This window comes from Vidua macroura, chromosome 5 (genome assembly GCF_024509145.1).
Source record: "Vidua macroura isolate BioBank_ID:100142 chromosome 5, ASM2450914v1, whole genome shotgun sequence".
NCBI lineage: Eukaryota > Metazoa > Chordata > Aves > Passeriformes > Viduidae > Vidua > Vidua macroura.
The window spans coordinates 16,391,981-16,409,391 of NC_071575.1; the positions used below are offsets into that span (position 1 = coordinate 16,391,981).

General features: G+C 37.0%; 1 protein-coding gene across 2 annotated transcripts in view; it reads left to right on the forward strand.

Moving 5' to 3' along the window:
* The window catches only part of NR1H4 (nuclear receptor subfamily 1 group H member 4), a 36,373-nt gene that overhangs the window by 12,870 nt on the left and 6,092 nt on the right, over window positions 1-17,411 (forward strand). Inside the window, exons 3-8 of one of the 2 annotated variants that reach the window (XM_053978456.1) lie at window positions 589-951; window positions 6,257-6,409; window positions 10,180-10,313; window positions 10,841-10,939; window positions 11,492-11,591; window positions 12,541-12,687. In XM_053978456.1, coding sequence (XP_053834431.1) covers window positions 589-951; window positions 6,257-6,409; window positions 10,180-10,313; window positions 10,841-10,939; window positions 11,492-11,591; window positions 12,541-12,687 — 996 coding nt within the window. The remainder of the gene's footprint in view (window positions 1-588; window positions 952-6,256; window positions 6,410-10,179; window positions 10,314-10,840; window positions 10,940-11,491; window positions 11,592-12,540; window positions 12,688-17,411) is intronic. The other variant, XM_053978457.1, reaches the window with a different exon arrangement.

Sequence of the window (17,411 nt, forward strand, 5' to 3'; positions counted from 1 at the left end):
AATATCTTTCTTGTTCTTTCCTGGTAACCACACCTTCCTATTTCAAGGAATGAACCTTTCCTGTTATCGTCTCAAACTTATTTCATGTTTTCAATCTTCTAATTAAGCCTCACCCCTGTCATTTTCCCTCGTGCAGTTTTTGTCTGTCATGATGTATTCATTCAGAATTAATACAAATTAACATGATGTTTGAGTCTTGATTTAGCCTTGCCAATATCATGGGAGTTTTGCCATTTGCTTGGATTTCTTCCATTCTGCTTTTAGGCCTAATTTGGATTGTTAACTTCTCTGGTGTGGGGTTGCTCTTTCTTATAAATGGAAGAATTATATGTTACCTGCACAATATTTTTCAAGATTTTTTTAGTGTAACTGCCAGTGCCAGACATTTCCACCAATTATAAAGGAGTGTCTGAGAATGAATAAATTATTTTTAAAACTTCTTGCAGTGTATTTGTGTAACAAATCTGAGTTTAGATAATGCAGTCTTTGTGCCTGGTTTTTGAGATAGATGACTGGAAGTGGAAACTTCTCTGATAGCTACAATTTCATGGTAGTAACAGAAACTGGTTTTCCATTATTATTTTCCAGGTGTCCTTTCGGAACCAATGAGTTCTCCAGTTCAAGAGCCAGATGTGTCACCTTATGCACAGTACAACAATGTGCCATTTCCCCAAGTTCAGCCTCAGATCTCATCGCCACCTTATTACTCCAACCTAGGCTTCTACCCTCCACAGCATGAGGAATGGTACTCCCCTGGGATGTATGAACTCAGGAGGTTACCCTCAGAGACCTTTTTCACAAGAGAGACAGAGATAATGGATATCCCTGCAGCCAAAAAGCCTAGACTGGGTCACTCCACAGGAAGAGTGAAAGGAGAGGAGCTCTGTGTGGTCTGCGGTGACAAAGCCTCTGGGTATCACTATAATGCCCTTACTTGTGAAGGATGCAAAGGTAGGATGAAATCAGTTCAGCTAATAGGCACAGCAGCTTCTTGGGAATTTTGGTTGTTTTAGTTTTTTTTTTTTTTTTTTTTACTTTTCTTGTTAATTTTATCCAAATTATTAAACATATTAGATCCTGTATTTGGATCCTGCATTTGGATCCTGAATACCCTGTTCTGTATTTCTCCCAAGGCAGACTGGCAGTGTTTTCTACCATTGTCCTATGGTTATACAGCATAATGGGCAAACCTACAGTTCTTGAGCACCATTAGCTTTTGGTGAACTGCAGAACAGCTCTCTGTGGAGATTGGCAGCCTGGCTCTGCTCTCTGTGGAAGCTGCTCATGCCATTCTCTGCCTGTGGAAGGAACATGCCCATGGAGGCCCCTGGGAGCTGAGTGCTAGGTTGCCCTAGGAAATAGCTAAAACCAGCCCAAGTGCCTCATGTAGTGTGCATTGAAGGGAAGTAAAAGCTGTCAGCCCCCGCCTGCAGGCTGTTCCCAGGGATTCTCTTTTCCCCAGCTCCAAAAGGATATGATGGCTGTCTTCAGGTTTGTGAAATTAAAGGATTTCTAGTTCTATACTTTCTTCTAAGGGTAGCCCCTTTCTCTAAGGGGGGAGCTTCTTCAGGGGGAAGATTGTATCTGTAGGACAAATATCCTGCTTCTTAGAAGAATATTATTCACATATTATTATCAGGATAAATGCAATGTAGAAAATCATTGCTGTTATGGTAAACATGACTGTCAGATATTTTGGCAGAGAGGGACAAGAGGTTATGTTAACTATCATACCTGAAGAGGCATAATATATCTGTGATAGAGCTGAGGTACATTATGGCCAGAAAAATAGTGCCCCATTTTTTCATCCTGTTCTGTGAATAAATATTTCAAAAACATTTCTGTTTTATGGATAAAGACTAACTCATGATCGCTACTAAATTACTAAAATATCTTAATATGGAATTCACTCTTATAGCGAGTGGACCTGGACCTAATGTGGGGCTTTTTCTTTATCTGTCACAAAATAATTTGTGAGGAAAATACAGACCACAATAGTTGAACACTCTAAATATGAATACAGTCAAGGCTCACACAGTTTATCTCAAAAATTCCAATAAATAAGAGATTAATTTCTTTCTGTTGTCTGAGTGAATAGTCTTCAAGTCAAAAACTGTGAATTAACTCATATTAATGCTATCATTATAAACCAGGTTAAACTCAATTTTGATGTGAGGATTCCAAGTAATGACATTTTAATTCTGTTGATAAGGTGTTCCTCCTCTTTATTAACTGCAGTATTAAATGTGTGAGAAACTTTTCAGAGACTTAAAATTATAAACTTTGAAATTTGTATAGAATGTTTCTAGAAGAGAGTTTAAAGCTATCAGGTAAATATTCAGACTAAAGCCCATGGTGAAAGGAAAAGTGCATCCACTTCCCTACTGATTCAGTTTGAATCACTCTATGTAACCATAATTTTACTGCTTTATTGGGATCATCTATTTTATGTTTTTGTTCTGTTTCATGACTGCAATGCCAATTACGAAGAATAGTACCCTTGATCAAACATAGTAAAAGTTGAATTACTTGAAGATAATGGATTCTGTTTCTACAATAAATTTTAAAGGTGACTAAAGTACCAGATGATTCAGTGAAGAGACGTGCTGAGGACAGTTATTCTGTCTGACAAGGCAAAGCAGACACTATATTTTCTAGATCTCTTGATCATTCTTGTTATCTGTGGAGTTTTTCACGTGGGTATACATTACCTTCAAAACATGGAGACCAAAATTAGGCTCGGCACTTCAGTCATGCTCTTATCACTGCAGTATAATAACTACCTCACGTGTCTGTGTCTTGAACCTCAGTATGAGATTATCCCTTCTTTTGGCAACAAGACTGTTAATTCATGCTCAATGTGTGTCCAAAATAATATACAGGTCCCTTTCCATAGGACTAGTGCTCACCTTGCAGCACCTCTGCTCCATTGATGCAGTGGATGTTCTTATTCAAAGGAAGAAGCTTTGCACATATTTTTATGAGATTCAATCCTCTGTGATGATCATATTCGAGTTTTTTTATTATTATTTCTTTCATGGGTAATGCATTCCGCAACACTTTCCATTCTCTTTGGTTTTCTTTCTTGGGCAGATGGAACAATATTTGAATCTTATCTGTCGTCCTCATGAGAATATTCATTTGAAGATATTGGCAGGAGTATATACTGATATATATATATATATATATATTTCTTAATACATTACCATCCATTAACAAATATGTATGAACTATTTCATTAGTATTTTACATACTATCTACAAGGAGCAATACACTGTGTTTAAACTTGCTACTGTGAAGACCATTTCTGAAACAATCTTGCAGACTGACATCAAAGACATTCTGGTACAGCCTCAGCCTGGATAGTTATACTGGGTCTTAAGGACCATTGCTTAGGTGTTACAGAACAAGTATGAAGTAATGTTGTGCTTGTTTAATTTAGCCACAGAATAAATTCTGTTGGAACAAAATGCACCTATCTTTGAGATCGCTTTCAACCCCAGCCATTCTGACTCTATGAAAAGCTAGTTACACATCCCCTCCATGCAGGCTTACAGTAGGAGTTTTTGCAGTATTCAAACCACTCCTGTGCTGCTTGATGTGTCTCACACCAGACTAGAATTCTTGCAAAAAGGGTCCCTCTTTAATCTTCTCCTCACATTAACACCCACCACGGGGGCATGGGGCGAAGGAACGCCGGAAGATGTCTTGATAGCCTGACAGAGCAGAGCAGGTACTTTGTTGGCAATTGTGAATTTCAAAAACTTTTAAATTTAAAACCCATCAGGATGCCAAGCAGAGATACTTCCAAAGATTTCATCTAATCTTTTTACAGCTGCCCTCCTTCAACTTTCAAAATTTCCATGAGAAAAAAATCAGCATCAGTAACATTGGAGCAGCTCTATCATAATTAATCATATTCATGACTATCTGAGAACAAAGCAAATTCAACACTTCCAGCCAACATGAGCTTTTTGTAATTTGGTGAGATTAGATGAAAATTAGACTGTGCCATAAAAACCTTCAGCTTTTGGGGTTACTAATCCTTTGTTAGTTTAACATATGTTGTTTCAGACTTACCTTTAAATTTTAGTAAAACTCCTCCTGTTATAGAAAATCACATTTCCAGTAGTGTAAGTTCATTTTGAATTAGTAGTGAATAATATATGGAGATATTTAATTAATACCAAAAGCTAATTTCAAAATTAGCTATGAAGAAGTCTGTTCAAAAAGACAATGATCCAAGAGTTAGAAAACTGAAGCAAGAATAGGGTTAAAACTAGTGTTTGCCAAAAAGAAAAAAATTATTTTGATTTTCATTTCAGATAATTTCACTTTTTCAAAACCTTTGCTTTCAAGAGAAAGTATTTGACTGCTTGAATCTTGTTGGTTCCTAACTTTTTCATCCATGTTTTTGCCTTTTTCTTTCTTGTACATCTTAAAAAAAATATTTATCAATTTTTTTTTTCCTTTCTTTCATCATGAAGAAGTAAATGCACACCTTGTGAATAGGTGGGTGATAAAGTCATCAATCAGTCTTAGAATATTTTAAATATTTATGCAGAGCTTTTCAGCATTTACCACTAATGCATGGGATTTAAAATTTACAAATTAAATAATAAATTATATGAAGCAGATTCAGTTGCCTTTAACTGACAGCAAGAATTTACAGCTTAAATCCAGGCTTTTTTTTTCCCTTCCTTGACCAGTGAATGGTAATGTATTAAAACCATGTGAGTGATGAATAAAAATAATGCCTGGGGCTTCTGGAGGCTCTAAGTAATCTGCATTTCAAAAGAGACTGATGCCAGTCAACTGTATTTGTTTGAAGAGCAGCCAATAAAACAGAGAGCATGGAAGAGATTTCAAGCAGGAATTACTAAAGATTCAGAGAAATGCCAGATTTTTTGTGACCAGGTAGTGGAATTGTTTTATTGGTTGCTACTCACTGGTGCTTGGAAGAGATTAGGCAACTATAAAACCATGGGGCAAATTTGGGAAATTGTCATCTGACAATGCACAATTCTTCAAACACACTGACAATTCTTTAGATTCACAACTGAATGTGCTCTATGCTTTGATTATGGGAGACTGGCTCTTATCTGGTCCCTCTTTTAATGCATTAGAGTGTCGGGTTGGAAAACAATAGTGTTATTGTGCCAGGCAGTGGTGATAAGAAAGCAAAAGCTTTTTGAATAGGTCTGGTTAATATAAATGTACAGAGAGCTCTAGTTTGAAGTACAGTATAAATCAGTGATGGGGCAGCAGAAACTCCCAGGTGTTTATTTCAGAAACCTGCCCTCACATGGGGAGGAAAACTGATTCCCACTGTAGCTGATGCTAAATAGGCTCTGCCATGTGAAGGGCAATGTAAGAAGATTATAATGGCACAGTGACTAACACTAAAAATTCAGGAATATTGACTGCAAAGATTGTGTTGCTTAGTGATGACCCTTATTTAATCACATTTTTTATGTTGTGTACCCCATGTTTTGCCCACAGTACTAGTCTCACAGATGGGCAGCAGCCAAATAGGAGATTTGGACAGACTTAGGAAGGGTCCTCTCAATTTCTTGTATCAGTTGCTGTTTGTAGTGATTACTGTGCAATTTTTGAGTGAATCCAGTGAGGATACCAGCAGAACTACCTGTGCAGGTGAAATTAGGTGGCTACTTAACTCATCAAGTGGACAATACTTAGTGAATAAGGCTGGAGTATCTTGTAAACAGGGGCAGAGGCCACATGTAAAATAGGCAGATACAGCACAGCTTCCTTACTAAACTTGAGAGTGGGTGAGCAGACCAGTATGTGGAGCTTCTGTTGCTCCCAGGAGCTGGGAGAAGGGTGAAGAGTTACTCAGCTCTCTTTCTGCACATTCTGTACCTCAAGAGACTTAACAGACTCACATTTTTTTTCACTGGCTATTTGTATGGTATCACCCTATAGCTCTAATGCTGGTGCTCAGCCTGCTACTGGCAGGTTTCAGATTTGGGTATGAATTTTCCCAACATTCACAATTCCAGGACTTTACTTTGGACTAATGTCTAGTGTTTGGGCTTATTTATTAAATTATATGACTTGGATACTGTTGTCACTACAAGTATCAAGATTGTAGTCATCCAGACACTGAAAGAAACTGATGGTCTGACAGAACATGTGTCATTCAGAAAATCCAGTGCAGATGGGGGTGAACTTCACCTTGATGACTTTGCTTCAGAGTGTTTTCTTTCATCTATGTCACTGCTGTTTTGTGCAGGATTCTTCAGAAGAAGCATCACAAAAAATGCAGTATATAAGTGTAAAAATGGAGGCAACTGTGAGATGGACATGTACATGAGAAGAAAATGCCAGGAGTGCCGTCTAAGGAAATGCAAGCAGATGGGCATGTTGGCTGAATGTATGTATACAGGTATTTGCATCACCCAGTCAGAGTGTGCATTAAATACTGTATTTGCTTGAGTGATCTGGTTTTGACAATAAAGTTATAGAAGATGTCATTTGACAGGTGGAAGGTGTATGAAAGGAGATGCTGTGCCTGTGCATCAAACCCTGTTGAAAGACAAATGCACTTTTAAGCAATGGGATTTAATTGGTGGTCAGGGATGCGAGGGCATAGGAGCTGAGTAACTGGTGAAGGAAGGCCAGTCCTGCACTGGATGACAGCTATTAGTCTGCTTGAGTGGGAAGGAGCAGGGGAAGTGGGTCTATGGGACACTCCCCAGGAGTCAGGGGTTTGCAGTGTTATGAAAGCCAGAGCAGGGAAGTCCTGGTGCTTTTATTTCCTCCTCTTTCTGGGGCTCCCCCAGTCAAGTTCTTGTGGGCCAAATCCAAGTTTTGGCACATACACAATGCCATTTTCAAGAAAAGAGCAGGAGTGTCACTAGCAGGAAGTTTCTGTGGACTTGCCAAATGTATGTTCCCAGACCTCACCCAGCAATCAGGCAAAGCCGGGTAAGGGCTGGCCCTTTTTTATAGTCTCATTAGCTTTTCTCATGGTGCTATAGATTTTCCTGCCTTGCATGTAGGCACATAGATAGAACTCATAGAAACATAGGTCTCCAGAAATGAAAACAAATATTCTATTCAGATAGTTTATAAACTTTATTGAGCTTCAAACTGGATAACTTAGAACAATGGGGATATTAGAGTGCAACTTTGAACATGTTTAAAGCTCCTCTTTGAGTTATTGCACTATTTTTGTAAGCCTGCTCCTGAAAACACTCTGTAAACATCTGCTCTTTTGCCTGTTATGAATAGGACTACAATTTATTCTTCTTGATGGCTCCAGTCACTTTAGAATACACGTATGTGTGAAATCAATTTAGGTTCATACAGGAAATTAATCGACTTGGAATTTTTAATATATTTCTATCCTTCAATCTGATCAGAAGATACTATAGTAACTGTTGGTTATATGAGAAACAATAAGCTCCATCAATATTTCGAAGGTGTTGCCAGCATAATGTAATTAATCTTTCATTCTGCAAATTGAACAGGCTGCAAAGATCCTGAGATAGGACATATTCTTGTGCAATACATAAATATATGAGCAGACCCCACTTTGATGGAAGAACTCCATGTGCCCTGCATTGTCAGAGGAAAATAACTCCCCTGTGGAGCTCATCCCTGATCCATTGCTTCTAAATTTTGAGTATTCAAAATAGCTTGAGTCACTCAGTGCAGCAAAAAACCCAACAACCCACTGCTGAAAAAAAAAACGAGGTCAGCGTAAATAATACTGACTGGGACCACATGAAACTTTTATGCTGGCCTATCATTTTCACAAGCTGGCATATGGGAAATAAAAGCCAGTGGATGCTGCTGCCATTTGACACTCTCTCTGCAATGGAAACATGGGGTATCTTGTGTTGCTCATGACTTAACCATAAGTATGCTCTAATGCACTGCAATGAGGATGTTTGGCAAGGCACCATTTAATGGCTTTAAAGTAGGAGTGTGTCGTATAATTGCTTTTAGTTCAAGGCAATCTAGGACAGTAAAACATGAAACTTCTAGTAGTATAGGGCATTTATTTGAAAAAATATGACTAGGAAATAGAAGGTTACCTTGAACTTTGTTTCACTTACTCATTTTGTAGGACTGTAATTGCAAGCTCTGTGGATTCTTTTTTCCCTCTGAACAAGGAGCTAAAGTATTATAAATATTTATGGCACAGCTACTCAACAATCTTTCTCCTGCCCTTTATGTGCAAACTACAGACAGACCAAAGTTACTACCCATCAATTTCAGTCCTTTGCTGTCATTTGGATCTAAACTGCAAGTTTCTTGGGTGAAATGTCTACCTAGGGAAGACCCAGCTTCTGCCACTCTTTCTGGAATTTAATACCCATTGAAACGTAGCTACCTCTGAGCTAAAAAGTGACATCCTGTCTCACAAGTTTTTCAGATGACTTAAATGGAGACAGAATAAGATATCAAGCTAATACTTAGTAGCAAGAAGCATGAGAAAAATCTGTCTTAATGCTTCAGGCAAATGTAAAGCAAATTTTCCCTAGGAAGGCAATAGACCAGATCCTAAGCTGGTGGAAAACAGCAGAAGCCCATTAACAGCACCAAAGGATGCACTGAATAATTTAGGAAAAGAAATCTGTGGTGCTGTGTGGCACCACAAATTACATGGCTCGATACCAATTATTATCTCTATCATTCCTATTCCCTCCTTTCAAGGTATTCTTTGCAGGTCTTATTTTAATCATGTAAATTTCCTCTTCTCACAGCAGTTCAGGTAGGTCATTTTATATAGGGCTTAAACAGGAAATTAAAAACATTCACAACGAGATTCACTGGTATGATGGTATCTTCCTCCACATCATATACTCACTGAATGAGCCTCTTTTCCTGCTCTGCATTTTTAAAGGTGAAGAATGGGAAGAATACTTGAGAGAAGAAAGAAAGAAAGAAAGAAAGAAAGAAAGAAAGAAAGAAAGAAAGAAAGAAAGAAAGAAAGAAAGAAAGAAAGAAAGAAAGAAAGAAAGAAAGAAAGAAAGAAAGAAAGAAAGAAAGAAAGAAAGAAAGAAAGAAAGAAAGAAAGAAAGAAAGAAAGAAAGAAAGAAAGAAAGAAAGAAAGAAAGAAAGAAAGAAAGAAAGAAAGAAAGAAAGAAAGAAAGAAAGAAAGAAAGATCCTGTGCTTAAAATAAATAGGTTTATTTTTAGATGAATATTTAGGTGTTTACTTTTTCATTTATGATTTCTGACTGTCTTCCACAGATTGTGCAGGGTACCTATTCCCTTCTTTTGTTAGAACAAGAAAATTGATAGTTTTTAGGACATCCAAATAAGGATGCTTCCTGGTTCAAAGTACTGAAATGTATTCTAGAACAACAAAAAACTGAGGAAAAAATCCTGTTCCACAAATTCAAAAATCCTTTTTTGCAAGTGAAACTATAATAAAATCAGAGCTTTATACATTCCTCTAATACAATGAAAAGCAAAATAACAAAACCAGCTGGGTAACTTCTTAAATGCATTTTAAAGGTACTTTTGCCAATCGGAGTTACTTCTGAGTCTACGTTTTCAGTTGTTGGTCTACCTGTGTAGTGAGACAGTAATGACTAAAACCTGGGAGCCCCCTCTTCTGTGTGGGCTTTCTTTCCAAAGATTCTGCACAACAGACCTAATATTGCTTAAAGATTATTGAAAATATCCAATTCCCTTTGTGTAAGAACAGCTGCACCTTGATCACTGTTTTGGATCAGAGCAAAAAAGCAATTGTTTTGATGACAGTCTTCCAGTTGTTCCTATTTATCGCACTTTGGTTCAGGTCTTGGAGTACAGGAAAGGCTTTTCTCTTCTATAAAACTGAACCAAAGGCACAATCCAGTATACTCCCATCACTAATGGGCTTTCTGCCTGTAAGAATAGATTAGACCTGGTCCAAAGCAAGACCCCTGACACACTCAGTGTGTGGATTCTGGGTCAGCAGAACCAACTGTTTTGGTCTGCAGATAAGCTCCATGTGGGGTAGACTACTCATAGTGTGTGCCTAGCTTGTCTGGGTAGACTCAAATCCAAAGATAATGACATGTTCACGAGATGATCTGCACAGGTAAGCAGGGTTGTTGATTGTTGTAAGGGGCATTCATGGGCATGTCTAAGTACCTCCTTAGTGCCTCAGGCATCTACAAATCCAATTGCTTTGTGTTGCATTATGTGTCCTAGGTCTCTTAACAGAAATACAGTGCAAGTCAAAAAGGCTACGGAAAAATGTGAAGCAGCCCCCAGATCAGACAGTCAGTGAAGACAACGAAGGCCATGATGTGAAACAAGTAACTTCTACAACTAAAATATATAGGGTAAGAGAATTCTTGTAATAGTTCATTACTGGTGATCTGATTTTTGTTAAATGCATCTAGTACAGTGAATAAAGAGTATTGAAAACCCTCTGGAGCTACCTGTGTTGATTAAAACTCTATCTTCCACTAAGTCAATGAAATACCTTGAGTGTAGAAGTAGTTCTGATATTTTTAGTCAAAACCCTGTAAAACATCTGTAAGATCCATGCAGTATTTTTTCTGGGGTACATATATCACATACATTGAGGTGTGATATTAACACTTGAACTTACCTATTTATTTGCTAAACATTTCCTTATTTCTGATAATTAACCACATAAACCTATGCAGTTTAAAAACATTATACACCTCTCTTCTGTACACTTCCGTAAAAGCCTCAGTGACAAGCAAACCTCTTATCTCCTTGGTCTCCAAATGGAAAAATGGATGTATAGCTTTTGCCTAAAGCAAGAGAGCTACATCATTACTATGACTGCATTTCATGATGGGCTTTTGTTTTGTTTTGTTTTTTTTTTTTGCCAGTATAGGAGAAGGTAGAACTTACCCCAGAGCAGCAGAAACTTCTTGATTATATTATGGATTCATACAGTAAACAACAAATACCCCAGGAGGTGTCAAAAAAACTAGTAAGTATATTGAAAAATTCATTTTTGAAACACTGATAATGAAGCTAAGGATTACAAGGCAAAAAATATTGGTAGTAATCATAAGTAGGTGTACTAAGTAGAGCAAACTGTGGGCTTACACTTAAAGTATGCTGAAAGTGGAGCAGAATCTCTCCCATTCAGTCAACAATTAGACCACATCTTTATAAAACTTAAATATTAAGAAAAATCTTTCAACTCTAGAATAAGACTTTTATAATCAAATCTAACCTTAGCCGGTTGGAGCTTTGTTTTTTCCATTGTCAGTGTAGGCAGTGATTTGAGTTTGACTTGCTGTCAAGCTTCCTTTCAGTAAAGACACCAGCCTGGAATCTTGAAAATATTTTCTAGAGTATAAAATACTGTCTACTTCTTATGTTGCCTTCCAAAATACTTGGTTTTTACAACACTGGAGAGAAATTACAGTGTTTGGCAGAAATCTTGCCTGGTCCGGTCTAATTCATGTATTTTATGCTCTTAAATATGAAATGTCAGTGAAAATTAATAGATTTTGTTTGGTTTGATTTTTAACAGCTGAACGAGGAATTCAGTGCTGAAGGAAATTTTCTGATTTTAACAGAAATGGCAACCAGTCATGTGCAGGTTCTTGTGGAATTCACTAAAAAACTACCAGGTATATCCAGCATGTTGGAGAAAATTTTGTTATTGCAATGCTTACATGCCTTTCTGTTGCCTTTTGGAAAGCTTTGTATATATTTTAAAGACTATTTAAAAATGCCTGATCCTTCTACAGACTGTTTAGATACTGTATAAAGAAAAGTGCTTTGTGCTCAGAAGAATAGTAGACTGAACAATCCAAACTGCTACTCCAAGGTGTGGCACCCTTTAGCTATTGACAAAATGCTCAGAGAAGGGATTGTGTCTGTAGAGAGATTTTATTTTTTATATATTGCTGCAGTGCCAAATAGTTTGCCTCTAAATTACCACTAAGACTTGCTAGACTCTATTTGATTCCCTTTGCTGCCTTTCTAGCAATGCCTCTAGGTTATGACATCCACTGAATTATGAGTCCCACACAAGAACTTTCTCTAGTTGGTGGCACCAATATTTATGGTCCTTGAATTGTGTGTTATGGATAAGTGCTGAAAATCTGAGTTTATTAGCAGTTTTTTAATTCTCAAGTTCGTGTTACCTCAAGACTGAACACTGGGCATATGGTAGAGATCCCCTTTAACTAAGGAAGGTGCATTGTAACACTGAAAGAAGCATGGCAGTGGGAAAGGAGTGTAGAAAGCTCTGGTGGAAACACGACAGAAGATATTATGGAGCAGCATCAGGTTAGACAAAATTCTCACTATTGGTTATGCATCATCACACTTTGCTTATCCTCTAAAATACCATGAACACCAAAATACGTGTGTAATCCTCATAAACTTTGGGGAGGTTCAAATCAGTGTCATGTCCTGAAGTCCAGGTTTGAATGTCTGCAGCACTTAGCAACCCTACTGACACCAGTATCGAGGTTATGCAGGTGTGTGGCACCTCACATGCAGGAATTTCAGGACAGAAAGAAGTGGGAACTGTTTCTTTTGCTGCCTGATTTCTCTCTAATGTGGCCTTAGGCTTCCAAACCCTTGATCATGAAGACCAGATTGCTTTGCTGAAGGGCTCAGCAGTAGAAGCCATGTTCCTCCGTTCAGCTGAGATCTTCAGCAGGAAACTTCCTACAGGACACACTGTCCTTCTAGAAGAAAGGATTCGCAATAGTGGTAGGTATCTTGTTCAATGGGGCAAAACCAAACCAGACCATTCCACTTCTGTGTCAGATTGTTTAGTAGCATTGAGATAGATTTATCTGAATGTTCTTTACATTAACTAGAACAAATCTAACTGAGCCTTGAGTCTAAAGTTCATAAGGTAAAGGATTCTTTACCTTAGTATAAAGTACATTGCAACTATTATGAATAATGCTACATCAAATAAACCTGGTGCATGTCTCCAGTGATAAGTATGAAAAAATGATGAAGAAGAACTATTACCATTTCAAATTGTTCACTTAAAGAATTGGTAATTATGCTTTCATAATTGGTAATTATGATTTTAGACAATCCCTATAACAAAAAAAGAAAAAAAGATTCTAGGATGTTACTGAAGATGACTGAAGGCAAGCATGTATTCTTGGGGTTGTTCTGGTAAAATTGAATTGCACTGAACATGGTGCGTAGAAGGATTATAAATACAGCATGTTCTCAGTGTTTTTCTGCTTCTTAAGGTCCATTGAAAGTTCAGTGATTCTGATGAATTCCTCTGGTTCTGGACATAAATTGAAATAAGTATGAAAAGCCAAATGGGGCTAGATATTATTTGTTCCTTAGAGCAGGTGAAGTTGTGTTGTAGATTATTATGCATTCTTTATGCTCCACCAATGCAATACTGAATGTTTTGCCTTTTTCTGTATTAACCAGCAAGTTTTATCCAACCCTCAGATACCTATCAATGAATATTCAAATGGATCAACAATTCTGAATAAGAGAGTCAGTCTATAGATTCAGCCTTCTGATTTTCCTTTTTAAGGATCAGAAGGAGAGGAGACAGAAGAACATGTAACCTCAAAATTTGTCATGGAAATGAGCTTGAACTCAGTTCAGAAAATACTACTGATGTAAGCAAAATTAAGCCAATACTTACATATTTTATTAACTGAAAATGAATCAGAAAACTTGAGAATAATTCACTATGAGCATATGTATTTATTTTGGCTTAGCACACTAATTTATAATTAGTAGTTTTATATATTTCTTTCATTTTGATTGATTAAAAGAGGGTACTATTTGATAGACTGGAAATAATGTCTTCCAGAGTGATATGAATTGCTTCTGGTCCAGGTTCTGCAGGCAGAGAACACCAGATACACCAAGAACACCAGATATGCTTCCTGGAAACTGTAATGAGTTGTCACATATCCATTGCTTCATTAAGCAATTTTTTTACTGGATTATAACCCACATTTTTGATAGAAATAGGTTTTGGAGAAATGAATTCATATGGCTTCTCTTCTCTTCAGAAGCTTCTCTTCTCTAATCTGTACAATGAGTACGAAGCTTCTTTGTTCAGGGTATCAACTGTTCATTAAAAACAAAACACCAAAAGCAAGAAATATATTAATCCATAACATTGCATAAGCCTTTATGTCATATCAATAATTTTCCTTAGTCATAATTTTAAAATATTCTGTTAATTCTCTGCAACTATTGAATACAGATGAGATGCAATATTATATTTTGCAAGTTTGTGCTTGACTTCATGATAATACAACTGGCTGGAATATTACATTGTATCCTGCCTTAGTATTATTTACCTGTCATGTTGCAGATTTAAAAAAAAAAAACCAAAAACATTTTGTATTGAACAATTTAGAAGAAATTTGTGTTGAAATTTCAAGACAAGTAACAAATATAGTATGTTTCCTGCAATTCTTTTTTTTTCCTGTGGGGAAAAAACTCCAGGGTAAATTAAAAGCAAATTCTTAGACCAAAAACCCAGGCTGAATAGTTCCCAAGAAATGAAACGAAATAGCTTTTTAAACCTGTATAAATACAAATGTATCTTCTTGCTCTTGGAAGAAGCTTTCTAAAACATCTTCCCTCAAGCCAGGATCAAGTTGAAGACATAAGAGGAAATTCTGATGTTATAACTTCCCCCTCTGTGTATTAGAAGAGGATAATGTATTATTCAGCTTACTGCTGCTGACTGCATTTTTTCCTTCTATTAATAGCCAGAATAAAATAACTTTTCTTATATATGCTATTTCTCTACTTAGTGCATATTCAAACCTATTTTAAAAGATTTTCCTTTGCTGCATTTAATGGGGCTGTGACAATTAAAAAAGCAGGTTGTAAATCTTTGCATTTCTAGTTTAATTACTTCTACTGGATCTATCTAACTTTTAAATAAATGAAACTTTGAAATAGTTTTAAAATATCTGCTACAGAAACAGCTTATTTTTGTGGTTTAAATCCTCCTTATTTTAATGTGTCAAAGTTTAAACAAAATGAAAGAAAGGCATCCAAATTCTTCTGATATCATTGTTTACACATAGAACTTTCAATGTTATTTCCATAATATGTAATATAAATTATAGTAAAAAAAATTACAAATATTCAGTATTAAAAATATTAAATACTATGCAGTTCACACCCCTGAATGTCATAGGACTCAACACCAGGCTCTAGGTTTCACAGTAGCCTGTACCAAATGTGACATGAGAGTAGAAACATAAACAATCTTTTCCAGTCTTAACCAGTAAGGACAAATGCTTCTAAAAGCTGCAGCTGTCCATTATCCTGCTGTAGACTGGTTCAAGAGATAAGAATGGCCAGAAGAGATTAAACCCCTCTTTTTCCATATGCCTCACTGGCAAACAAACAAATAAACACAGAAACAAAAAAGGCTAAATGCAGCAAACTGAAACATACAAAGACAACAGAGAGCCTCAGAAGAAATTAGTTGATGGCTGAGTGTGAGTTTAAAAATCAAGTTTATAGGAAACAAATGAAAAAACAGCATCAGGATTATTTATGGCTCCTAGTGAGGTCCTAAACATTGTCATGCCAGCAGCCACAAATTATTGCTGTTAGTCAGAATTTCTGTCTGTATATTTTTAGGTACAGACTAATGTCTGAATATCACAGAAGTTCTATTGTCAAGCTTTGATGCCTGTATCCATAAAATCAGCGAGGGTGGTGGTGGTTCTGCCTAAAAGTCACAAGCTGTCCATACTTCTGTCACCTGCCACCATGTCCACTTTGAAGCTGCTCTCATCTATTAATATTTATGTCTTCTCTGGCCTGATTGTATGGAATGTTTGGGTTTTTTTTTTCCTGATAAAGAAGTCAGAGATCTGGTGGTGATGACCTTTGAGCATTATCAGCATTCATTTTCATTCTCATGCTGATGAGGCATATTTTTATTTCTCAGCTTGTGCATATTGCTCAAGTCCTGCTGCATCTCAGAGACTGCCTTTGTTTGAGCCCTGATGGTCTTTCTCCATAAGCCATTATGAAAATTCTTGCATTAGATGCTCCTGTGACTAAAATCCTCTCCTACACACCCTAATATTGAGACTTAATGAGAAATACAGACTTTTAAAATTTAATGTTACTGAGATTTGGTGCCATTTACTCATTTGATGCTTCACTTTGCATATAGCATATTGTGATTGACTCATTTTGTGAAAGGCTGACATTCTAGTAATTTAATGCTTGGTGTTTTTCTGTTATTTTGAAAGCAAATTCTCCCCATTATTGAGCAGTACAGAGCTGAGATACAGAAACTTTTCTCTGTGAGGATTTGTAGTTTGTTTTGCTAAAGATACCAGGTTTCAGTAGTCATGAAAAGACAGAGATTTTTATTTTGTCATTTTACTCTACAAAGCAGTTCTAGGAATTTGAGTATTGGGAAATAAATACTGATATTGACGGAAAGGGAAGAATCTGGACCGAACTTTTAAGTTGGCAGCAGGACCTCTGACATTGTGAAACATACTGTTGTCATCCTGGATGGGTTACAGGTGCTGAAGTACATTCAGATCCAAGTAAAAAAAGGAAAAACCACATGTTCAAAGCATTGGCAAGAGGCCACCTTTTGCCATCGAATGTGGGATACAAAGTTCCCACTGATTTGGATAAGAGGCTCCTGCAACCAAAAGCGAAGTTTGGTATTGGAACATGGATATCTAATAACTTCCATTACCCTTGTCTTTTATAATTTGGTTATTAGTACTAAGCAAGGGTGGTGCTTCAAACCCCCCTTGTGCTGGGGTTTGTGCAGATAAACAGAAAGACCTTCACTGACGTGTCCAAAGTGTCTAACCTCCAAATGGTCATGTGCATCCTCGTGGAAGGAAGCACATCATCCTGTGACTCAAGGCAAAATTGGCACGCTGCCCAAAACATTTAGAAATGTAGACCACTCTAAATTGCAAAATATAGGAAAGAACTTTCCTGTTTACACACCTTTCCTGCACAATCTACCACACTGAGTCATCCAGTGCTAGGTATCTGAAGTACAAATAAAGTTGCTAAATTTATTTAAATTATATCTACAGAATAGATCTATACCCATGAAAGCAAGAGCAGATGTCAGGAACCCAATCTCTTTTCTTCTGCATAAGTGTGCTTCTTCAGGCCAAAAATGTTTTTAGACTCTGCCTATGAAGATTAGCTCAAGGCAGTGCAGGTGCTGCTACTATGTGCCAGACCACATTTCTCTCTTCTGACTGCAGGCACTCAGGCCACTGCTAAAGGAGGGTATGTGGAAAGGTCATTTGCACCCTCCTTACAGGCTTGGTTTGTTGTTTGTTTGTTTGTTTGTTTTTTAAACTAAGGTTTCTTTGCTTGCAATTATGGCTTAACAGAGGTCCTATGGATTGCTTGAAAGAAGATGGGGGTTTGGTACTTGGTTGTGAGTTCTGCTCAACACATGCTAAGTCTCA